We start from the raw sequence: 27,300 nt of genomic DNA on the forward strand, positions 1-27,300 counted from the left end.
AAACATTATGTATATTATACACCAAAAATTAACAAAATTGGCTGAAAATTTTTTTTTTTTAATTTTCTCGAAAACTAAGCGATATTTTACCAAACAAACTACACATCAGGTTTACTTACATCAAGGTCTACCAATGTGCAAAATATGAGCCAATTCAAATTTTTTACCCTTGCCACCTAATGTTTGATAATATGAATATATCACCTTTAAACTATCATATATACAGTTGTCGTGTGCTTCAATATCAAAAGTAATGAAAGTAACAGTGACAATCATTTCTTCTGGTGCAATAACCAAGTAGTCGCACTGTCTGTTGTGTGGATAAGCATTTGGAAAATAAGGTGACCTCATCTCACCTCCATCATCAGTAAAGATACCGCCACAATCTAAACAGAGATACCAACAATTAGTTGAAACACTGATTAATGTAAAGACATTTGCTCTCCAAATAAATGTTAGTTCTGACTACATGTTATTTTTAATCCAATTTAAGGTCAAAAACTACATTTTATGTAGAAATAAGTACTATCCTATTGCGATAATTTTGTTCGTCTTTGTGAGACGTGAATGTGAAAAATAAGTCAACTCTCGAAATTTAAGCAGTCCACTATAAATACTAGAATGCATCTCACACGGATTTACATTTTCGTTTTTGCGAAGGAAATTTTAATTTATCAACGGGTCAGTTTAGGCCTGTAGGTAGCCTACGATATTCATCTGTTACATCTCTTTACCAGCTAGACCTACAAATTTAAGAATAGCTAAGCACGGTCTAAGACCGCCTACAAGAGAACATTCAATGCAAGCTACTTCGGTAGTGCATATTTTGTTCTCTTTTTAGAATAATTAACATTGACAAGGAATGACCTGGTTTAATATTTTTAAATTCATACACTGTATATTATTATTATTTTTATAAAACATCAAAAATTGCCGGGAAATAGTTTTTATTGTTTTGTTTTTGCTAAAGCCAAGAAAAAAATAGGTGGCTCTATTGGATTTCATGCAGGGATGTTCACTAACGTTGGCCTGGAAACTGAAAAAGATTATATTGCACCCTCAATGGCGTAAATCAAAAGTTCAATAGACTGTAATGCACAATATTCTACATGATTCAACAAATTGTTGACAGTTTAAGGAGATTTCACAAATAGCAAAAACTATTTTTTAAATTACTGCATGTTCAGTCATTTTGTAAAAATTTTTTGATTTTGATATTGTGTACTAGTATGCTGATGAATAATAACTTGTAGAATAGGTCATCTATAAGTGCTCTAATTCCTTGTCAAATTCTGATGCCAAGCCATCATCTATATTCAAAGATGGAATCGCCAGCCATATAGATTTAATAAAAGTAGGTGTATTGGATTCATAATATAAAACAAATATACATTGCAAATTTCGAGTTTCTGGTTTCTGAACTCTCGGAGTGCCGTTCTAGTTTGTTTACGAGATGAATTAAGAGAAATTGAATTGGGAAGTATATTATTATATTTTTTATAATGACTTACCGTACTGACGCGGGTATAAGCCCATACTCGGGTATAAGCCCACCCCCGACTTTTGAATAATTTTCATGAAAAATGAGGCACTCGGGTATAAGCCCACCCATTAATTCGAAGATCTACAGTGTGTGTCGTAATACATTATTTTGTATTTGGCGACGTCCATACACCGAATACACCTACCTTTGATCATACCAAGCTAGGCTAATATACGCTAGGCCATATGAGGCCTAGCGGTCCTGTTTTGTTTACACTCCATCGCGGTCGAAGATCGCTTCACACACGACGCTACAAGTCGCCAAAACGGAAAACCCCTATTTGGTATCGGCTGCCATAAACAAGCTTATTAAATTTCTTTGGTACATTTCTATTTAACGAATATTGTATACTTGCTTTTCTGCTTGATAAATTCTTGTTCAATAGATGTTTAAAATAATATATTCTACGATAAATTACACGAACTATAAGCTTAATTTTCCGACACTCTACACCTCGTGTATTTAGAGGCAACGCCGTACACGTGAGGGCGCTCGCTCGCATGGTGGAATACACTGTGTACATGTGCTGTTTTTGACGATCTGCATTTTTGGATCCTCGGGTATAAGCCCACCCCCCAAACTTGACGTGATTTCATGTTCGAGGGGGGTGTGCTTATACCCGCGTCAGTACGGTATTAGTGACTATGAATGAATGAAGGGTACAAATTTTTTTAGAGACATTTTTATACCTAATACTACCTACTACCGTAAAACCTTGAAGAGAAGCCCATGGTATGCATCTTTTTTTGGACTCTATGGAGATTACTTTTGCAAAAGGTGGGCTACTTTTTCAATATGATTTTTTAGACACAGGCCCTGCCAATTTTACAATTTGTCAAGGAAGCAGCAATAAGATACAAGATGAAATTAAAATACCATTTGGAAAATTGTAGGCTTGATTGTTGAGATAAAGTAATTCAATATTCAATATTAAGCCAAAAGAATTATTCATAGTTTTAAAAATCAGTTTTACTGTAATGTTTTAATGCAAAATTTTCCCACTCTTACCTATATAGTAACGTGCCCTAAAACCACCTTCAGGTGCAACAGAAAAATCTGAGTGGAACTTTACAAACATAAAGTTCTGAGATGAGACTATTGGTGGTGGTATAGCTTGAGGGTTACAATATCGGCCCATAAATGGTGAAAGTTCATCTTCACCATCTCGAATCTGTTAACAAAACAAACAATGTCCTTTAAGTGTGCCATAAAAATATGTTGTTGCTAATCTATAAACGCATTGTCAAACTATCACAATTTACCTTTGTAACTCGTTATCTTATTTACAAATAATATCAATATCAAGCTGTAATTTTATAGATATGGTCAGAAAAATTTATACTGCATGAAATATTTAGCTATTAGCTAGATAGTAAAATTAAAAGTTTCATCAATAACACATAATTTTACCAAAAAATAGTTTAGTCTATGCACAAATTGTTTTTTTTTATATTCACCCGTCGCTGGTGTTGCATTAAACAATAATTGTATTTACCACAAACATATAAACTTTGTAAATGTTTTCCTGGATTTATGGCAATGTTAAAAAATATAGATAGATAAATGCGAAGCATCCTCTTGTTATTGAGTGCGGGTATTTTTCAAGATGGATATCCATTAGACAGTGCATACCACCATCGAAAAACACCCACCCCTATTTGGGGTTTTAATTGCAATAACTAATTATCTAACTCAATTTAATTACTAAACAGTGTTACATCAGGTGATTAAATAAGTACCGAAAGTAGGAACCAACCAACAATTGAGTACATTCTAAAAGTAACAAGTGATTTTCCGAATGATTGATGTATAAAATACTGGTGGTAGGCTAGATCAAGTCTATTTCAATTAAATGTATGGTTTTCAAAACCTGAATATAATTTTTAATATTCAAGATGTAATATTCAAGATGTATATATGTTCTACCCCCATAATATACTTTGTGTAACCACCATATTTATTTGAATAACTCCAAATTGTTCATTATTTTAGAGGAATTTTTTTGGGTGTAAAATGGTATTTATCGACAAGGGTTACTAACGTAGATCTTTCAAATTCTGATATTTTTATCCTTTAATTGATATTAATATTTTATTAATCTGTATAAAAAAGTTATTGTGGCAAAGGTTTTACGCTTCACTAAATCCAGGTTCATCGCATAGTCAACCTATTATCATCTGATTGGTCATATACTAGACGTGACCAGCTTCCGTAACCGCACATAAAAGCTGGGCTTCATTAAGTCGACTACTTCTTTTATGAATCAAATTTGAAGTAATAGCTCGAACTAGCACTTTTTAAAGTTGAAGTTTGAACTACGACTAAAGTCCGACTTAAGAATACGGGCATATAGTGAGTGAGTGAGTGGCCGAGCGGTTAAGACAGTGGAACCGTAATTTTTAGAGGCGTTTACCACCTGTTGGTTCCGATTCTTCACTAACAGTGTTAGTGAGAAGTTGAATAAATAAAAAAATAAATGAAATAAAATAAAATATACAGTATACCATATCATTAACCCTAACCAACCCTTGTAACCAGCTCATTTTTAGTCCTATCAAACCAATAATAACACACTTTGTTGTCAAAAGACATTGTAAAAAGGTTGTTACAGTACATCATATAAACAATGTTTAAATTGTGGATATTTAGGTCTTTTGCACTGTTTATTTTATAAAAAACATACCTCTACATAGTCATATACACAGTTGCCAGATGTTTCTAATTGTAAATCAGTAATATTTAGGGTAACAACCTCCGTTGACGGAACCTCTATTATCCAGATACACTCAGCATCATGAGGGTAAGCATTCGGAAAATTTGGTGAAATAAGTATTGCACTATCGGCCGTCAAATGTCCACCACATGCTGCACTTGCTAATATTTATAATTTTAAAAAAACATGTTAATTTCCATTCAATGATGTAACATTGTTATTATATAGACCTCTCTGCAACCAGAGTGTGTCACAATTCTTTGCTGACCGCGGAATAGTCTGGTGGCTGGTGGGTATAACCACCCAAAAGGGGACAAATTGCCATCCAACTTTTCTAGACAAGAATTTTCCTTTGATTATGAATCTGGAAGAAAATTGATTAGGGTAGGAAGTGTTTAATTTCAAGACATAAGGAGTCAAAGTTAAAAATTGACCAATTATAACATTTTTATGATTATACATTACAACTAAAAATTACTACAATGTAACCCACATTCCAGCTTTGTGGCTACAAAGTATTGTTTTTGATAGCGATCCTACAAACTGAATTGTTTTTTGACCACGATCCTATGAGATGCATTGTTTTGCCATGTATCTATTGTAATGCGTCATAAACAACATTGTTATCAATGAATCAATGATTGAAAATACAGCAGTTACACCCAATATTTTAGTCTAGCGATTTAAATGTTTAAAAAAACAAAGAATTATCACGCACCCTACTCTTTCAAGTTTGTACAACCTATCATGCAGTATTATTACTAAATTAGGCCTAGTAAAAACTAGAACTCAATACAAAAAACCTGTTAATATAGGGTCCATCAAAAGTGAATATTGCACTCATCAGCTAGGAAAACAATAGTGTAATACCCTCAACATATTAAAGGAACTCAACTTGGTTATCTCATTAAACAAACAACTGAATAATGTAATGTAATGGGAAATAAAATTCCTGTTATTTTGGGAATCCCGAAAACCATCTGGAAATCTGGATTTTTATCGGGATATCATTTTCGGGATTCCCGAAATAACAGGAATCCAGACTATAATTTAAACGATCCCGTTTGGGGTTTTTAATCTGTTATTCAGGATATTTATTAGGATATTGTTTTTGTTTGGTTACGGTCAGTTAAATAATGATTGAACCAATTAACAATGTCTAAATCAGCATTAAAATATGACAACATATATGCCTTTGTCAATTGCTTCAATCCAGTCTTCAGTTTTATACATTAATCAAAGCATTAAGGAGTGAGAGTTTAAATAAGGAAAAATTAATTTTAAAAATAGTTTTTTAGAAAGAGATGGTAAAATGGATATGGGTCGATAATTGCAAGGATCCATGTTACTTGTAAAGATTGGACAAATTTTAGCACTGGAAAATTACTGTACTGTAGTACAGTAGGCAGCGGGACGATTTGGCCCTGATACGATTTGGCCCTGAGACGAGTCGGCACACTTAAATTTATCGTCTTTGATATCAATTTTATAACCATAAAATAAGCTTTTCCCCAAACTTTATTTTCAGAGAGACTATGGGGTAGTACTACTAGAGATAAAGATGCAATAAAGCAAACATTTTGAAATTTCAAATACGCGTACTCGCATAATTTTTTGCGTAGCACGCTATTTTTATCATGTCAAAAGTTGCTTCATGTATTATGAAATACAATTCGTTGAAAAATCATTTTTTGCTTAGAATTTATGAGCAACATCGCGCTTAACTTACGCTGCGCAACTCTTAAGTCATATACAAAGTTCCCTGCACATCTACAGTTTAAGGTCACTCTTCTGACAAAGTTATACGATGTTATGTCCACAAAGTGCGGATAACCAATTATTGCCAACATAAAAAAGCAGATCAAATCAGATAGTTCATTTCATTACACTTGCATTCAAAATATTGCTACACTGCAACTAGTCTGACCAATCTTTGCAAAAATTAATTTTATTAATCGTTTATTCTCATTTTAACAGTATTAATTTGATTATTACAGTATTATAATTATATTTATAAAAATCATAACATTAATGATCAAATAACCACAGATCTAATAGTTTTTTAACTTTGAATTTATTTAGTAACTACCTGTGACGTATATTATTTTGACTTTCAGGCTAATGCAATGATGAATGTGTTTATTTGCATTGTGTATGATTAAATTAATAAGATGTTTTACAGAATGTGATAAAACATCAGTTTTTATGTTAAATGTTAGTTTTTGTTTGGTTTTACAGGCACATTTTTTGATTGGTCAATATCTACATTTGACCCTTAATTGCAAAAGATTTGTTTTAATTAGATGGCTGAATAGGTACCTCTATCCATAAAAATATATTAAAAGACCAAATTTGCTTTAAAAATTGGTTATACAGTACTATATATAATTATAATACATTGTTATAAAAGGTCAATTTTGAACTTTGACTCCTTATATCTCAAAAACACTTCTTACCTTGATCGATTTGAATGGCGATACTCCCCTTCTGCCACCGGACTAGTAAGATGATAATGCTAGGACTGGCCTAGCCTACATACAATACATTTTAAATATATAATAGCAGATATTACCTTTTTTATAGGTATTATAACATTTGAGACTCTCCTTAACTAAATTTTTCTCTCAGGGCTAAAAATATAATTCCTCTGGTTCATCTCAAATTTTATATTACACCTCAACGTAAGCAATTTCTGTTTATATATGTATATATCTATATTAAAAATATTGAAATATCTTACATAGACTTGAAGTGTATATGATCTGAAAGCCTCCATCAGTTAATGATGCATCACTGTGAAACTTAATCCAGGCATACGGACCAATAGTGATTAGTGGAACTGGATTTACTGTACTACAATACCTACCAATTAATGGTGATGTATCAGATAGACCATCACGAATCTATTTAAAAAATAAATATTTAAAAAAAACATAAAACTTTAATATGCACATATTAAAAGAAAAATATACTAGATTTAAACTTAAACTTTAAACTGACGGGTCTATGTTATCCTATACATTTATTTCAGCAATTTACAAGCCATATAAAAATACATAAGAAAATAAATTAAAATAAAGTTAATTTTTGTTTGGTTGAAATTGAAGTACAATGCCTGTTGTATTGAATTGCAAGAGCTGAAAGTGCTTTGGTCGTTTCTGAGTACCAAGGGATGTCAACACTGTGACACTCACTAGGACATTTACAAGTAAGCTTACTCACTAGGACATTTACAAGTAAGCTTACTCACTTACCTCAAGGTAATCATAATCACAGGTTTCATGATGTTCAAGTTCAAGTGTGCCAAAAGCAATTGTAATGACTTTCCTCAAATCCACTGTTATGCGCCATACACAGTCCCGATTTGTTGGATAATTTCCAGGGTACCCGGGTGAACGTATGACACCATAGTCTTCATTATCTAAATCACCACCACAAACGGGTGCCTTACTGACCCAGTTGACAGTAAATCCATCAGAAGCAACACTGACATCAGATTTAAACCAAAAATACATTTCATAGGAGGTACTAGTGAGGGTGGGTGGTGGTCGATTTGCATCACAGTATCGACCAAACGAATAATCACTTGCTGTAGGACCATCATTAATTTGTAAAAAGTCATATGCGCATTCTGGATGGCTTTCAACACTGAATTGGGGAAAATTAATCTCTACAACAGAGTTGGAATCAACCTCTATAACCCAAGCGCAACTAACACCATGAGGGTAATCACTACCACTCGATGGAAATTGGAATGAACCTGTTTGACTTCTGTAGCGGACATTACAACCTAAAAATTGTAAAAACAACAATAATAATGGTAATCATAAAAACCTTTTGAAAAACCTACTATATATGTTAAGCTTGAGTTGACAACCAGTTTAACCTAACAATTACACAATTTCGAAATAAAACTTTGCATAACATTTCTATTGTAATGTTGTCAGTGCTCAGCCAAGTGCATCAACACAACTGTGGCAATTTATGGTTGCAGATACTTCAAGTTAACAAGGTCATATTTATGTAACTCAACATCCAGATTTATTCAACTGGATGTATGGAATATATACCAGACATGCCCAAACACTCCACACCGCTCATTTCTATAAAAAGGCAAGAAATGTTAACTCGCCTGTATATGCCAATTTAAACAACCCTATGCACATGAATAATTCAATTGTGTAGATACATACTGTAGGCATATTCTTCACAATTATCTCCAGAATACCCTAATGCACAGGAGCATGTATATCCATTGATTCCATCTGTGCAAGTTCCTTCATTTTGACAAGGATTACTGCTGCAGTCATTAATATTGTTCTGACAATTATTTCCTTCATATCCTGGCTCGCATATGCAAATATATGTTGATCCAGACACCTAAAGTAAAATTAAATTTAAAAATAAAAATAATATTGAAGCAAATGATGTTATCAATAATTGTTTATATTAATACAGTGTTTCAATGTAAAATAATAGTACTAAATCCATAAACACAATCTAGTGTTAAAAACTCCAACCTGACATCTTCCATTAACGCATGGACTGTTGTCGCATGAACCTGTTGAAGTACATCCATTAGATCCTTCACCATTTCCAGTATATCCAGGTAAACATGTACATACCCTTCCAGATGGCACTCCTTTAGTCAGAAATAGAAAATAATTGAATATATATCTATATATACAGTTCTGCGGAACATATCATCTCGAAACCTAAGCTGCACTGATGAGATCTAAACAGTACAATTTCGGTTGGGGACAGATTTCCTCATGTTATAGTTTCAAATGAATTAATACATTTTTGTTCTGTGCCTGTGGCAGCACTTGCCAACTCTTATGCTATGACGTCATCCAAATTCCCTCACTTGCACTGATGAAGGGCTAGTGTATTTATATATATATCCATAGTCACAGAACATGAATTCTAAACCGCACAGTGATATACTGAAACTAAATTAATTAATTTTAAACAATTAAGATATATATAATAACTGTTTTAATAACAGTATTTAACGTTTATTAGTAAATGAACAGGAGAAGATGGAGGATGTTGAGGTATGGGGAGTGGAGAGGTGAAAGAGTGTTATGGGCTGGAACCCTAAATCTAGACACATTTGATGATTTTATTTCCTTACCTTATAATATAAAATGCATGTTCACAATTTGAAACAACAATGAATATATTTGATTAGTGCCCATTAATGTTATTTGAGGATTTAATTTAGTTGTGTTTGTTGTCATTAAGCAAAATCACCCACAATAAAACCATCATAATTCAGATGACCTTATAGATAAACAGCAACAGGTGTGACTTGTAAAACAATGACCCAAACTTGTTTGTATCTTAGTGATTCTCCTTCAAATAATTTTAAAATACAACCTGACCTATTCAAATTCAAATATGGTAAATACCTAACACCCTTTTTGCTATTTAAGGAAATATAATAACAGACACAAATCTCGGTAGTGTAATGTTGATATGCTACACATAAAAAATTATTATAGACAATGAGAGAACAATTTATTTTGTCACATAAGACAAAGTATTAAGACATACAGAGACTGAAAATTTAATGAGCAGCTAAGTTATGACTTAAAACACACACCTACATTTTTGGCCAAAAAATAAACACCTTGTTAAATCTATTTTTTGGAGTAGATATCACAGGAATAGATATCAAAGAATTAATTAACTTTAACGAACCTGGGTTATTAGTACATGTTGCATATGGACTACAGCCACCATTGTCTTGAGAGCATATACCAATGTTGGTACATGTCACACCATCCCCAAAATATCCTGTATAGTTTAAACACAACAACAAATAATTAAAACAAGCAAAATTACCATTACTAGATGATTACTTACATTGCTAGACCATTTAGGTTGTGCCCACAGATAGTATAGTAATTTCAGCGTTTAAAAAACTGGCGATTTCAAATGTAAGTACCGCAGGGCAATAATACATGTTGTTGACATGAACGAATAAATAGACATAGTGATGTATGTACTCAACTAAAATTAGCACCCTGGGAATTACTTCCGAAAGAGAAGTTTGAGTCAAATTTAAACAAACTTAATTTGTGTTTTGTATGTAACATTAGGGTTGAGGGATGGGGAAGAGGATGGGTGCAAAGAGAAAACAATTTATATATTCTTGTGTAACGAAATATTAATTGATTTACAAATAATATACCACTAAACACAGCAAAACATTGCGATTTAATATTTTGTTGATTGATAGTCGATTGAAATAGTACAGTACATGTAACGATAGTCTGGGTTCTAGACAGTGTTTTGATTTAATATTAGTAAAAAGATAACTATTTTGGCACATATGGCATTTCATACATATTTGAGCTGAAACACCGTCTTGGCAAACACGTACAAGTCACATGGTTTGTCACCAAGAATTCTTGGTGCATACGATGCGCATTCGTCCCATCACAAAGTCGCCCAAATAAAAAGTTGCCCCTCACAAAGTCACCCCTGCACAGTCCCCCAAGCTAAATACGGTATGATAATCTACGTCATTCTTATCGGATGTTTGTGGTCTGCAAATCGATTTGTATACGCGTCTGCGTTTCAGGACAAAAATCGACACGCCGACTGAACCGTGAATCAATCACGTGATAAACCGGAATATGCGAATATCAATTTTGAGGGGATCCAAGTTACAACTAAATAAACGCTTTAATTACACAGTGGTTGAGACACATTTTTAATAGTTCACATTTTGAAACACTCTCATAATTAATGGACTCTACCAATATTGATCTGCTGCAAAGAAAAACAGATCGTACATCGCACGAGGTTGTTGAGGCGGTGCTTTTTGGTTTTACTGTACAGTACTACGATCCAATTACGAACTTGTTAAATGATTTAAAAGGCATGGATTCGCCAAGCAAGTAGGCCTATACGTTTAATAAAAATTACCTAAGATTGACATAAGCTCTTTTGTTCAAACTTATTATTTATATAGCTAGGCCTGTAGCCGGGCCTGTAGTCTAGGCCTACTCCTTGATCATCGATGTCGCTGGTCAGGAATTTCCCCGCGATAAGAAATCAGGGAAATATGGCTCATAACGGCCTTCATTTTAATGTTATATCTTTAATGCCAAAAATTACGTATGGATAAAACAATATAAAACTCAATATTTTTCATCTGGAATAATATGTTAACTCGCGTAATGTAGCATATAACACGGAAATAGTTTATTTCGATCTTGATTGTTGTTTTCAGCTATTAAAAATAATAATCGTAGAAGGAGATTCAAGGTTCTTAGTTCTACCCAGGATTTCGGACAACACTAAATATGGAATAACTAAAATATGTAAAAATTAATATCAGAAGGTTTTGATATTTGAATTGTTGGTGTTGGCCAAAATACTGACATTGACACAAACAAAAGAAACAAACTTACCAGCTGGGCATGGTCCGCATGTTCTAGAGCCTTGTGTGTTTGTACATGTAACATAAGGAGACTGTGAACACCCTCCATTATTTGTATTACATTCATTAATATCTGCACACTGATGTCCATTTCCAGTGTAACCTTATAAACAATGTTTTTGAATTTTTAGGTGCAAAAGCAAGCCCATCTGACACACTAAACGTTTTGGTAGGGCCCTACATGAGTGCTTCAAACTTTATAAACTGATTAAAATCTCATAGGATCAATTAATGTTCTCCATTCTTAATTACTGCGTTGGGTATTTTAAAGACACTAGACATGCAATTTTTGACATTTTGTAAAAATAATGCATATAACTTTAAAAACATTAAACCAAGTAATTCTCCTCTTAAATGTGCGTTCTAAGGTTAATGATGATAAAAAAAAAATAATTGTCTATCCTTTTTTGGCAGAATCCGTTTGGTAAGACCTGGTATTTTTTCTGAAAAGTTACAGTTCTTTTATTTGTTTGCCCTTTCATGCAATCGATTGAAGTGGGTGCATCACATCGCATCACCATATGAAAATATCAATCCGTGCGCGATGCATGTTGGGATTTATAGCGGGTTACTAAAATTTTAAGAATCATTTTTAACAGTTTAAAGACGAATCGCAATAGGTCCATATGGTATTAATTTTTACACAAAATGTATGTAAAAATTAGGTAAAAAAAACGTAGGTCTAGTGTCTTTAAAATAGGTTCAATTCTAGTTAACAAAAAGTTTTATCAAACTCAATCATAATTTTGAAAACCCTAATTTGACAATTTCACCTCAATAGTAAAGGTTAAAGTTTCTTACTAAAATCATAGGGCTTAAATAATTAGAAAAACATATTTATGCTATAAATACAAATATTCTTACCAGTTGGACATGTGCTGCAATAATACGATCCTTGTACATTAATACAAGGAACATATGGATCATTGGAACAAGGATAAATCCTAGCTTGACATTCATCAACATCACTTGTACAGGCTGGGTTGGCAGCATTTGCAGATTGCTGCCATCCTTCGAAGCATATACAATCATACTTGGCCTAATAATAAAGAAAAATCATGTTGCATAGATGGGAAAGGCATAATATTGAGACAACAAAAATGGAGGAATCGAATAAGTGATAGCTACAGTAAAAGAAAATGAATAAGAACTGTTTTTTTTACACTAGAACGTGCATTTCATATAAACAAATCAATATAACAATAAATATATTTTGAGTCTAATAATTTTCTCCTGCATCAGAACAATATTAAGAATTGAGAAGTATTTTCTTTTGGATGATCCAAAGGGAATAAAACCGTAAAACTATAATACTATACAGAACCTTTATACTAATATTGAGAAGTATTGTTTGACACAATTTACATAATTATCATGCACCAAAAAAAAACATATTAGGGAGGTTTCGCAACCTTACGAATACGATAACGAAAACGGATACGTCACACATTCTGACACTTTTGAGCTGATCCCCATTTCATATCCGTAAAGTGTATTCGTGTTGACGAATATCACCAATCATATTCGTAACTACAAAACGAGTATAGTTTTTGATCTATTTTGCACATTTTGCATTTGAAATCAGGAATGATTCATGATTATAATATAATTATAGATTTATTGAAAGTAATTTACTAAAGTAATTTACTAAAATGCCAGGTCAATTTTGATAAATAGCAGTTTTTAAAGTCCTCACTCGCTTTGATGTTACGCTAGGCCTAGCAGCCAAGCAACACGTACCTGCGCTTCGCTCAAATTTACCGCAGTCATATTTTAGACGGCACCCTCAATATTTCGTTGCCATGCGAAACAGATTTTTACTGGCTTACATAAACGAATACGTGTGTGTGACGTATCCGTTTTCGTTATCGTATTCGTAAGATTGCGAAACCTCTCTAATATAGAGATAGACTTACCTGACCAAGTACTACTCGATTCAAGTTAACACATGTTCCATGCCCACAAAGTTCAGTATTAGATGCTGTTGTACAATCATCATATTGAATTGTGCATTTTGGACCATACCAATTGGGTGCACATGAACAACTATGATAATGACAATTTCTTTTATTTTCTTACATAAACAATGTTTTTATATAAACAATTTTAAATTTAAAAAAAAAAGAATATTTATTTAAACCAAGAAAAGGGGAAATTCTTGAAGCATTTAAATGCTTATAAAATAACAAACCCATTTAAATATCAATTTCATTAAATAAACGAAAATCAGCTCATAAATAATAATTCCAAAGGTTTTCAGACAAAATACAACACTAAAGGTCTGTTTCTGCTGAGGATTATTTTTGGGCAACGGTGCAAAATGACATAACCGATTAAAAACTGCTACACATAAAAACAAATATCATCCCTTTCTTTATTAGGCTACATATAAAAAAATACTTATTTAGCATCACATCCTCAAGAAACAAGGACGGAAGGGATTTTTTCCATAAAAATTCATTGTACATTATGGGAGGGGTTAACCATAAATATTGAACTAAACTCTAGCCATCATTAATTGACAAACATTTGGTTTGGCATAATTCACAGACAATTTATAAAACACGTTGTTATATCCTAGACTCGTGCTAGTCGGTCACCAAATCACTAACAGCAATTGGAGAATCCTGGCATTTAAATAAATGTTGTCCTCTTCGCCAAATTGGCGACTGTATTTTGCCTTCACTGGACATAAAAAAAAACCTCAAAGCTCATGGTAAAATCCGTCCTGTGATTACAGAATACGTACTCTGATTTTATGTTCCTTGGATTTTACATAGGCACAAAATTACAATTGCAAGTAAAAATCAAAGAAGGGCCAAAATCCAGGGGCAGGCAGTGACGATAAACAAGTATTTTTTATATGTGGCCTTACTCTGTACTTTTGTGTAATTTTATGATGTTCAAATTTACCAGTTTTCTTATATTGAAATCTATTTTGGGTAAATATCTGTAGGTGAATTAAACAGAGCAATACCTATATAACATCCAGGGTTTCAAACTTCTTCAACTGAATGCTTTGTTGTTTTGAATTATTTTAGAGAAGATAAATATTTGCTTAAGTTTATGTTACCTGAAGCCCCCTTGTGTATTGGTGCAGGTAGCTCCGTTTTGACAATCATCAGGACCTCCACTGATTAAAGAGCATTCATTTACATCACTCCTGCAGGTTGTACCCTAAACAATTCAAAATTTCAATTATAAATAACTACTGGAGAAAATCCATAGTCCATGGCAATGAGCAATTTAAATTCTCCAATTCAAGTTGTAGAAAAAAAGAGATTTCACATATCAGTTTTGTAAGCTATAAAAAATATTCTAATAATAGTCAAAGTATTATATAGATATTGACTGCTTAGAGGTTAAATATAAGATTTGACATCCCCGAGGGAATGATATTATGTTCGAGGGAATATATATTTCCCGAAGCGCCAGCTGAGGGAAATATATAATTCCCGAGAACTTAATATCATTCCCGAGGGGATGTCTAATCTTATATTTTACTGATATAAAAGGCGATATCTGTTATATTACATAGCCAACAACAAGTAGAATATCTGCTGGGTCGGGTAGCTAGGCCTCCTTTTTGTATTGTATGTAAACAAGCTGCCCAGACACCTTACCTTTCGAAGAATAATATACAGATAATTACTAATTAATGGCAATAAAATATTCACTAGCCTAGGTCGTTTAAATAATAACAGAAGAATTTTTAACAATAAGCCCACATTAATAATAATAATATTATTATCAGAGGTAGGCCGAATAAATAATAATTCGTCTTCTTCGATCGAGCCGAATCACCGGATGTTCAGTGCGTCGCGCGCGTATCGGTTACTACTGTGAGTATTAACCAATAACAAACGGTCTTTCATCACATCTAGGGAGGACTAATAACAAATGAGGGCGCTTTGTATGCATAATTTAAATAGTTTAGTTGAGTAATTTCTTCAAGCTAGTTCCGTGGCGCAGCGCATGTAGCGTTGTCTTGTGATGGAGTGACAATTTCATCGTGAGTTCAAGACCCAGTAGATGACTTTTGTTTATTTATCGGCAAACGCGATCAGTGTTGCCACACGAAAATTACACAGTCAATATTATCGTACTCGAGAATTTATATGATTAATGACAGGGACACGATAATTACGCGAAAATTACTCAGTCAATATTATCATCGTTCTCGAGGATATATACGATTTACGATCCTCGCAGCGGTAGTCATGTGATGCAGTTTCAACCAATCACGTTCACGTATTTACAAGATAATCAATTAATCAAATCATTCCATTTGTACGACATCATTCAAATGACAAGATAAGAACAAGGGTGAGAGGAGGGACTCCCAGTAGGGTGCTATTTCACACACTAGTTCATTGCTAAGACTGGCAACCACAGCACACTTTCACTATAGTTATATGGATCGTTTTTTATTTTTTTGAAATTCCTTACATGATTTTTGGACTAAATCATTATATAAATAAAAAATAATAGTTGTTTTCATGAATATGTAGTGCAATGCAACAATAGTTACTGAATATGCATACATTATTCTACCACATTGCACTACTGTTACCTATTTATGAAAACAACTATTATTGCAACAATTCTGGGTTATTATAACACAATCTTTTATAATAATGAATTAGGTAAATAAGTGGTGATGTATTTGATTAAATATATATGCATTATTTATTATGCACATATTATTAAATATAATTTTAAATCATCCATTCTATTTCATATAATATAAAACAATCAAAAAAGGTAAAGTTTTAAATATAGAATCATAATGGCTTGCCTCAATTTTTTGCAGTTTGTTTTATGTTATCATAAGCAAACTTATTAGTGTACTCTCTGGAAAAATATCCTATTGATAACAAAATAATATAAGAATAAAAAGGGTATGCCTACCCTGTTCTCTTCTAACTCTTAATTAATTATGTTTTGCTTTTTCTATTACTTACCTTTGATGTCATACATAATGTTTTTATTTTTTATGGAATACGATTTATTAGGTGATCATTTAGATCATATTGTATATGGCATATAATAGGCACAACTCAGCACTATAAGCGTATGCATCATGTCATAGGATGGCGTACATCAACTTTTTACGATCGTATGTTAACGTACATGCATGTTTAAAAAGTGTTAATTTCATTAAAATGATAAAAATGATCACCTATAATTCGTCAAAGTGACGAATTAAATTCTAGTTTGATTTGATTGATATGGTCTTTGTTTTCTATATTTGTTCATTCTTTTCCTATGTACTGTAGTTTGTTTAGGCCTAATTGTTATATAACCTTGGAGAATAACCATTGAATGTGATAGTTGTTTTTCTGGATTATTCTTTTTTTTTTCTAGCCACTTTTGTTTAGGAAGGTACACAGTACATTTTGTAACTTGATTAGAATGTACCAATTTTACGCATATATCTACGTACAATGTGCATTTTCATAGATAAACTAACTTGTTCAAAGTGACGATGACAACTTGTTTTTTAACATTTTTTTTCATTTTGAAAACAAAATTCTCAACTTTTCTTACTTGAACTTTTATATTTCTTTTTGGAAGTGCATGGTGTGGGCAAACGCAAAAGTATAATCAATACTGCTTTTTTTATTGTATTATTCAACAACAGTGGTAGGTTATTCAAAGCTTATTTGTTTGAAAGGGTTTATGGCAAAGAGTGATAAGGTATTGTTAATATTTAAACAAGTAACTTAAGAACTGTAAAATTACCTTCCAGTTACTGGTACAGTGACAATAAAAGCCACTATACATACTAACACAAGAACCTCCATTTTGACAAGGATGACTTGCACAATTGTTCAATTCTAGATCCTTGATAATAGAAAAACATGTACAATGTTATCACATAAAATATGATAAAACCTGAATTTAAAACACAAATTAGAAATGTATATTTACTTGTGATAATAAACATTTTAAAATTATATACTTTTTAAAAATTTAAACAACTTTACACAAAATGTTATAAAAAAATAAAATAGGCTGCTTATTTTCAACGACCATTTACATGAATTAAATTGCAATGCTATGGTAATTAATTTGTTTCTGCTGCATTGTGCTTAAACTGTTTATTTCAAACTAGATTTAAAATATAATTTTTATATCAACTGCATTTCTAGTAAATTTGTGCTCCAAAAATAACCGTTTAATCAGTTGGTGGTAGTTAGCATTACATAATATGCAATGGGCTCTGGTGGTCAATTCGAAGGATATAGTATTACTATTAGATTCAATGTAGATAGTTTAGTTTCAATTTCATACTAGGCTGTCAATTAAATAACAGTTATTTTCTGTTTCAGCTAAACGTTAACAGCGATAACCTGTTAAATTGGGGTTAATTTATTCACACGATTAATAATTATTTTTTTCGCAACAGAAAAGGGACCTATGTAAGGTTACCATGAGCATAATGTCATGATTTTTGTAATTCTCTGAAAAATAAAAAAAAAAGCTAATATGAAACTCACATTCTTAATACCATTAACTTCAGATTGGAGGTCGGACATCTGAAATGCAAATTGTAATCAGATTTTAAACATTGTAAATATTATGAGATCATAGAGTAATTTAACAACCATAGAAAACGCTGGTTATTGTAGAAACAATCGTAGAAACCAACAATTCAACTGCTTATGTAAATTCTAGCTAAATGTAGAAACGGCCAATAACGAATGTGTTCGCAGCAAATAAATATCATCATTAGCTAATTTTACCTGACTTTCCAGAGCACTTAATCGAGAATCAAAGTCTGGTGGAATTGTAGCACCTCCGTTGTTTTCAAGGTTAGTAACCCTGGCTTGCAATGATGCAACATCACCTTGTAGTTGGGTCACCTGATCACTCACATCTGGAGGAGGAGTTGTACTTTGTAACTGTTTAATTGCTTCTGAATTTTCATCAATCTATTTATAAACAATATATAAGCAATTAATTAATTAATTTAATTAATTAGTTTAAGTACTACTATAGATTCATAGTTTGTAAAATGTTACTTATTCTATAGATGTGTTTTTACAAGGTTTTGATGTTTGAATACATCTTACGCCCTTTAAGGCTTGATCGTGGGCTAGTCAATCAAATAACCACTCCTTTAGGCAGTCATATTAAAGAGAACGGAAGCATTAGAAAACAGTTACCATGTGGGCTAAAAAAAATGTGTAAACTCGGAGGGAGCATGAGCACATCCCAAAGCACATCTGGGAAGAGAGTCTAAATGGGAATTTGAAAACTCAGACTGGACATGTGCTCTGGAAGAAGTCATACTGTAGCTTCATTCGAACTTGATTAAATTATGGTAAAAGTTTACCATTATTCACACTTTGGACTTTCTACTTAATTTCACCCTCGATCAGTGTAAAACTATCTGTTTTATGAATGTGTGAGAGAAATTTTATTAATTTATTTTATTTATGAAAATCATATCGCTGATGCCAAATGTACTGTTCTTTAAAATGGAAAACATTAAAATTTATTTTATATTTAAGCTAATTCACTGTCGTAAGTCTACAGATGCTACATGTTAATAATAATTTCATGTCAAATATTGTAAAATGTATATTGTAGTACACCGCCCATGTAGTCCCCTCCTCGCACACTATTTGATTTACAATACAATTGGCACTAAACGAAGCAGCTTGTTAATTTGGTTACCAATCGTAGTTGTCAAAAGCTGTAGTTGTCCTAGAGGGTAGTTTTCCTAGAGGGTAATTGTCCTAGGGGGTAATTGTCCTAGGGGGTAATTGTCCTAGGGGGTAATTGTCCTAGTGGTCCTAAAGGGTAGTTGTCCTAGAGGGTAGTTGTCCTAGAGGGTAATTGTCCTAGGGGGTAATTGTCCTAGGGGGTAATTGTCCTAGTGGTCCTAGAGGGTAATTGTCCTAGGGGATAATTGTCCTAGAAGGGCGATTGTCTGGGGGGGTAATTGTCGGGGTGGTAGTTTTCCCGGGTGGTAGTTGTCCAGGGGATAGTTGTCCTAGACCATAATTATTATTTATCAATAATTTTCCCGTGGAAACTATTAAAAAACACATAAATCCACACACACTGGTAAATATTCAAATAAAGTGGTTAAGAGATTATAAAGTAACATGTGTTAAACTAGCTTCACATAAGTAAAAGCAATTTGTGAGCATTGCTTTAATGCTTAGGCAAGATGCAAAAAATGGAAATGTAAAAAATCCCTGCCTGGTCTTAATGCTGTTCACAGACCAAAAAACTCATCCTTGAAGAAAATTCAACCTCATAAGTACCAGCCTAGAGCAAGTACCAATGGCCTTCCATAGTAGAGGTCATGCAGTAGTAGTACCACCATAAATTCCTGGTAGTCCAACAGGTAGCAAACAACTTCTGGTTTAGGCATTATTTATGTACAATACAGTATTTGATGACAGATATTGACTGCCTTAATTCCATAGAGAAATGAGCTATATTTCATCAGTAAAATAAATAATAAACCATATGTTTTTGACTACTATTATGTTTAAATGTTGGAATCAATCATTACTGTACATTTTGAATTAAGCAATCAATCACTACATAATAATGTAATGTATAATATTATTATTAAAGGTAATTGCTGGGTAATAAAGCATCGTTAAAAAACCCTCTAATAAATCCTGTACGGTATATCAAATGGATTATTGATGCTATGAAAAAATAATTGATTTATATTGGTTGAATAAATATATCCCCAAATTTGAGGCAGCAGAAATGGCACAAAATTTAAAATGACAGGTTAAATGGCGATCGGCTCTAAATAGAATCAGCTCGTGAGGCTTGTGAACGGCTATTGAAAGCCAATCAAATTGCGGATTGCGACATCTTGTTTGTGATAACCCATCAGATACCCATGCGGTAGAATACTTACAGGGACGTATGTCTATAAATAGAATTAGGATCTAAACTGCAGTATATTATATACGGTTGACCATGTAGGCCTACGTTATCTGGTATTCATTAGAAAGATAAAATAATGGCCTGAGATTAAGTTAAAAATAAAAGAAACAATTAAGTATGAGTAAAATATTTTGACAGAATAGGAAAGAAGCGGCCAGATTTAGGGCCTTTTTTAGCAGTGCTGTGCCTATACTAGGCCTACATGGGTTAGCTACAATGTATATAAACTTCCACATCGAGATCGGTGTAGACGCAATTTTCTTGACACAATCTCGTTAACAACCCAATCGACTCCAACATTTGGTTAGACATGTAAACAATGCTTCAGCTTCATTTCATATCGGGAAGAGCTTAGCAGAGTGGTTTGATTTTCTCATACAGTAATTTATGGCCCGATGTACAACAACTCGTGGACATCACTATTGCAGTGATTGTGAAGAAATATACAGTAGTACTAGTAGCCAATTCAGTAAATACCTCTATTATCGTAGAGCTGGGAATGCAACATTGCACTCATAAGAATTCTGAATCAAGATGAACCAATATTGAATTATTATTTACACTAAACAATTCAGATTCAAGATTCAAGAAATGTTATTGATCCACTTTAAATGGAAATTGAAAAATTAAGACAATAAAACAACAAAGCAAAAATACATCAAATTGCAAATGTTAAAATATTATTAAAATGTTAAAATACTGTTAAAAAACTAGTCCTGTCTCTATCCTAAATTTATGGGTCCGATTATAATGAAAAATCCAGCTAATCAGTGGGATTTCAAATCATGAGATTGTTAAACAAATCCAGTTTGGCTCACGAAGAGTCCTGATCATATTGACAAATCTCGTCTTGGTGGTGGTTAAATTCCTGTTAAAAATCTGCACTAAAAGTTTGGCCGATGAGAGTAGTCCAAAACAAATCCAGTATCAACTGTCCCGATCATATGATAAATACTGTCAAAGCGGCGGAATCCTGTTTTGGGATCCAGAATTAGCGAGATCCAGCTTAGACCCAATTTACACTTACGTTTGGGTCCAGGGCCGGTCCTGGGCCGGTTGCAAATATTTACCTTTTAGGCCGGCCCAGAGCATTTACACTAGCGACGCAGATTACTGGTCGTAAATAATTTTATCTGAAGTACCATTGCATGCTGGGATACGAAGTACAGTTTGTTTACATTTTTCTCTCTCGATCGTCAATTTAACTTTCCACGCGAACCGACCATTTTATATTTATACTGTATTGTTGTTTTTTGTCCCGTTAAAAACAAAATGAACCCCACTGTTTTATATATATGGCTGTATTTTATGTACCGTATATTTCGGTGTATAAGTCGCACCTGTGTATAAGACGCACCCCCTAACTGAGAGTAAAATATCGGTATTTTTTATATCGTCGGTGTATAAGACGCACCTTATATTTCATCAAAACAATGTTTTTTTAAATTGTAATCAATATTATTGTAATAATATATTTTGTTATATCTGCAACAGCGTTCTTTATTTAGGTTTTTTCTTACCTAGGCTCGGCCGCGCCCAGCCTCCACAGCCGCTACATCGAGTGCATGTACGTGTGGGCTAGCCTCGCTCGATCATTTCGAGAGGGCGCACGTTTTCACGGACAATCGTATTCGATTAGTATCTATGTATGTATCCGAGAATTGAAGTGTGTACGCTAGGTCCATGCTATAATCACCTGGAGAATATACTAGTCGAATACCGTACACCATGTGGCCGCCAGGAGGGCTTGCGCTGGGGGTACGGCGATCGTGCGTATAACTACTGTATAAATAAATACTATTCCAATCGTACGTAAACGTTTACAAATGAAATTTTATCGCCATAATGAACAAATCTTTTCATCATATTTAGTACAGTATAACATCATGCTAAAATGCCTTGAAAACTAGGCAGAAGCAGGTTGCCGTTACGTTAGTTAGTTAGTTACTGTAGCTAGGCCTAGCCTACTCAGGCCTAGCAAACGAGGTGACGATAGCCTAGGCCTATATGTACAATCTGTGTGGTGAGGCATTTAATTTAGAGGTCAAATTTGCGTGTCAAAAGTGCGACTTATACACCGAAATATACGGTATATGCGAAACAAGCGGAGGAATACTTTATTGAAAGAAGTCACAGATAAAAAGGTCAAACGTTGTTCACGGTTCATTGCGTAAGCCGGCCCAAAACGTAAAAGCCGCTCCTGAACCTACCTGGAGAGGTGGCCCAGATCTGCGTCCGGCCCAGGGCCGGCCTAACTTTTTGGAGTATTTACACTTATCAATTGTCGTAAGTGTAAATGGGGTCTTAGCTGGCGGGTGCCAAACAAAACCCCAAATTAACTCTCCCGATTATACTGTCCCGATTATGATATGTCTCTTAACCTCATCCAAAACTTATGCAAAATAATTCAAATGACCTACTGGAAAACTAAAAAAATAATGAATATCCCGAAATTGCGATCCCGATAATTCATTATAATATGGGTTATTTTATGATACTTTTTCACGATCATGCATTGGAGTGCAAAACTGCGCAGCAAAAACAATAACAGCACTCTGTGTTTGAATCGTCTGGCAGATTATCGATCGCGCTAGGAGCTTCAATATTTTCCCAGTCTTCTGCATCGCAGCCTATTTTTAAAAAAACACATACAACTTGTATATCTTGTCATTTCTGGTACAGGGGTGTTTTGCTAGGCCTAGGCTAGGCAGTGATTTGGTCGCCAAGCAGAGCGGTGCTTACAGTGGTAGGCATAGCTCCTATGCTAGGCTTGGGCGTATTCAGCCTAAAAGGTATGTGAAAATAGTTCATCCCATGTTATAAAACAAGTAACAAGTGGAGATGCAGCACACTCAGGTATTCACAATGTCACACCAATGTAAATACCCTCGCTGCATATCCACGAATGCATTATTTGTATACTATCATTTAACATCAAAGAATCAGGAAATAGTAAAGCAAAGGAAATACAAAGTAAATGGAATTGCAGATGATGATCCCCCACAATGTATCAAATAGCATGATGCGAACGGCCTTTAATAACATCCTGGTTCATATAAACCATGGAGAAATTATTTCTCCATGATATAAACCAAAGACAAATTTCAATGGATGGCAAGCTATAGTAATAGGATTAAATTCCCAAAATGTGTTCAATTGGGATCATGCTAATGGGAATCAAATTGTTGGGGGAAAATAGAAACTTTTAAAACAAAATGTGTCATCATGTACATAATAAACATAGAATGCTTATTCCAGCACATTAAACAAAGCCATTAAAAACAGTACATCAGAGGATGATCAAAGGATAAGCTTACAGAATACATCATTGTCAATGTGTAGGGATGTAACTAAACACATGTTTTGACCTTGGTGGAGACATGTGTTTCTGAGGATTCTTGAGTTTATTTAGCCATGGGCATATACATGACTCCCATGATCTACAGTACCAAATCAGATCTCACCTAATATACAAGCATTTCCAAAAAGTTACATAAGCAAAAATAAAGATAATTCAAAGTAATACAGGTGAATATAAATATACTGTTACAGTATGAATATCAAGTAGTATTTACCTTTCTTATCAAATAATGAAAATATCATCATTAAAACTTTACCATATTTATATAAACAATACTGACCTACTGTATCTTTAATGGGCATTGCAATATCATAAAGTTCTACTATTCCAGTATATGTCAATATTTATGATTTTGTAATGATTAGTTTTAATTTCTCTTTTCTTATATCTTTGTATTGAAATAAAAATTACAATTCTGCTTACTAGGTCTACTTGCTTGATGCAGTATCTGCTTTTTTGGAGAGTAAACTATTTTAGCCCTACTTGACGATCGTCGGGACACCATACGTGCGGACGGCGATTGGACCTAGACCTAGTTTTGCCTCAATATTTACAGCCGATTTTGAAGAACGTTTTAGGTTTAGATTGTTTAGGAGTTTGGTTGATAGGATGGGTTTGGAATCCACTGAGTTTTGTTATTTATGGACCAATCGTCTAGTATGCTAGCTAGACCCGTAGCCATCGTGGCATGGAATCCCTAGTCAGATTGGCTCTCACCCATAACAAAAAATGATTTAGGCTAGTGTAGTATGTGAAGCCGATAATACGATCTGTACTATAGGGGTATAAAAATAGTATAATTTATGACTCCATGATCTGTACTAAATTTTGTATTTCATTAAATGTCAAATAAATATAATTATGCTACTGTTATTATTACACTTTAGGCCTAGCTTAGAAAATATACAAAAAATGTATTTCACAATGATTGGGTGGTCATCGTTTGACAGGGGAGAGAGATGTAAATTAGTTGACAAACACAACGTACATGTATATGACGTCGCGAGTTTGGAATCCAGTGATGACGTGATTTTGTGAATATCTCATGAATATTAATGAGCTTCCCTAAGCTGCTAAAAAACAGACTTTCCATGAATTTACCCTAAAATGTATATGAAATTTAATTTTTTAAATTTCTCGTTATTACTTCTTCATTCTGACATGTCTATATTGTTATAATATTTGTTATTTAATAAATAAACGATATTTAAAAGCAATTTTAAACCCAGGGTGATGTCACTTTGCAAACATATTCATATTCCTCCAACAATCCTCCAGGTTTTTTTTGCCGGGGCCTAGGCCTAATAAAGGTTAGTTTGGGAGGTAGGTATAGGCCTTCTAAATTTGGGTTTTATGGCAAACAAAAGTACATTTAGGCACTATATTTCAACATCATTTGATATTGAATAAATTAGTATTAATTTTAATGCTTCGCGTACCTTTCCAAACTATGTGGAGAGCCTCTCGACGGTTATTTTTATTCATAACTTTTAGGTCTCATTGATTTACTTTTGTAATGTTTTTATGTCTTTCTTTGTACTTTGGTGAAATAAATGATATGATATGATAAACTATCGCACATCCTGCAATGCTTTTGTGTATGATGTGAAGTCATGAATGTAGATGCTCCCGACGAGAAATAGAATATTGTATTTACACTAATTTACTACACATTTTGTTTTTAATTGTATGGGCTTATGTTTAATTTGATACATTTAAATAACCTTTGTGAATTTCAGGTCCATTTTAAATTTCAACAACAAAAACTGTACTTTACCCTATATATCTACCCCAGTGGGCACAGAACATAATTTCAACGTTGAATCAACGTTGAAATATAGTTGATTTGTTGAAATCATGTTGTCAGCGTATTTTAAACGTTGAATCAACGTTGAAATAACATTTTTTCCCTAACTATTTTTTTAACGTTTAGTAATAAACATTGAATCAACGTTGAAATAACATTTTCTTTTTAACTAGTAATTTATGTTAATTAATAAATGTTGATTTAACGTTGAAATAACATTGTCTTTCTAACAAATGTTTTACGTTAATTTATCAATGTTGATCCAACGTTGAAATAACATTGTTTTTCAAACAAATGTTTTACGTTAATTTATAAATGTTGATTCAACGTTGAAATAACATTGTATTTTTAACTAGAAATTTACGTTAATTTATCAATGTTGATCCAACGTTAAAATAACATTGTCCTTCTAACTAGTAATTTACGTTAATTTATCAATGTTGATTTAACGTTGAAATAACATTGTCTTTCTAACTAGTAATTTACGTTAATTTGTCAATGTTGATCCAACGTTGAAATAACATTGTATTTTTAACTAGAAATTTACGTTAATTTATCAATGTTGATCCAACGTTAAAATCACATTCTATTTTTAACTCGAAATTTACGTTAATTTATCAATGTTGATCCAACGTTAAAATAACATTGTCCTTCTAACTAGTAATTTACGTTAATTTATCAATGTTGATTTAACGTTGAAATAACATTGTCTTTCTAACTAGTAATTTACGTTAATTTGTCAATGTTGATCCAACGTTGAAATAACATTGTATTTTTAACTAGAAATTTACGTTAATTTATCAATGTTGATCCAACGTTAAAATCACATTGTATTTTTAACTCGAAATTTACGTTAATTTATCAATGTTGATCCAACGTTGAAATAACATTGTATTTTTAACTAGTAATTTACGTTAATTTATCAATGTTGATCCAACGTTGAAATAACATTGTATTTTTAACTAGTAATTTACGTTAATTTATCAATGTTGATCCAACGTTGAAATAACAATGTATTTTTAACTAGAAATTTACGTTAATTTATTAATGTTGATCCAACGTTGAAATAACATTGTATTTTTAACTAGAAATTTACGTTAATTTATTAATGTTAATTCAACGTTGAAATAACATTGTCTTTTTAACTAGTAATTTAAGTTAATTTATCATTGTTGATCTAACGTTGAAATAACATTGTCTTCTAACTAGTAATTTACGTTAATTTATCAATGTTGATCCAACGTTAAAATCGCATAGTATTTTTAACTAGAAATTTACGTTAATTTATCAATGTTGATCCAACGTTGAAATAACATTGTATTTTTAACTAGTAATTTACGTTAATTTATCAATGTTGATCCAACGTTAAAATCACATAGTATTTTTAACTAGAAATTTACGTTAATTTATCAATGTTGATCCAACGTTGAAATAACATTGTATTTTTAACTAGTAATTTATGTTAATTTATCAATGTTGATCCAACGTTGAA

At 32.8% G+C, this 27,300-nt stretch overlaps 1 protein-coding gene across 2 annotated transcripts in view; it reads right to left on the reverse strand.

Moving 5' to 3' along the window:
• LOC140040708 (cubilin-like) overlaps window positions 1–27,300 on the reverse strand; it is a 143,223-nt gene that overhangs the window by 97,527 nt on the left and 18,396 nt on the right. For both annotated transcript variants that reach the window (XM_072086837.1, XM_072086838.1), the window contains exons 3-17: window positions 18,462–18,650; window positions 18,216–18,254; window positions 17,458–17,559; window positions 14,786–14,889; window positions 13,629–13,758; window positions 12,577–12,751; window positions 11,684–11,815; window positions 9,963–10,058; window positions 8,777–8,898; window positions 8,450–8,636; window positions 7,511–8,046; window positions 6,997–7,159; window positions 4,227–4,417; window positions 2,552–2,714; window positions 205–386 (exon numbers count right to left, since the gene is read on the reverse strand). In XM_072086837.1, the coding sequence (XP_071942938.1) occupies window positions 205–386; window positions 2,552–2,714; window positions 4,227–4,417; window positions 6,997–7,159; window positions 7,511–8,046; window positions 8,450–8,636; window positions 8,777–8,898; window positions 9,963–10,058; window positions 11,684–11,815; window positions 12,577–12,751; window positions 13,629–13,758; window positions 14,786–14,889; window positions 17,458–17,559; window positions 18,216–18,254; window positions 18,462–18,650 (2,511 nt within the window). The remainder of the gene's footprint in view (window positions 1–204; window positions 387–2,551; window positions 2,715–4,226; window positions 4,418–6,996; window positions 7,160–7,510; window positions 8,047–8,449; window positions 8,637–8,776; window positions 8,899–9,962; window positions 10,059–11,683; window positions 11,816–12,576; window positions 12,752–13,628; window positions 13,759–14,785; window positions 14,890–17,457; window positions 17,560–18,215; window positions 18,255–18,461; window positions 18,651–27,300) is intronic.

The sequence above is a fragment of the Antedon mediterranea genome, chromosome 2 (genome assembly GCF_964355755.1).
Source record: "Antedon mediterranea chromosome 2, ecAntMedi1.1, whole genome shotgun sequence".
In the NCBI taxonomy this organism is placed as follows: domain Eukaryota; kingdom Metazoa; phylum Echinodermata; class Crinoidea; order Comatulida; family Antedonidae; genus Antedon; species Antedon mediterranea.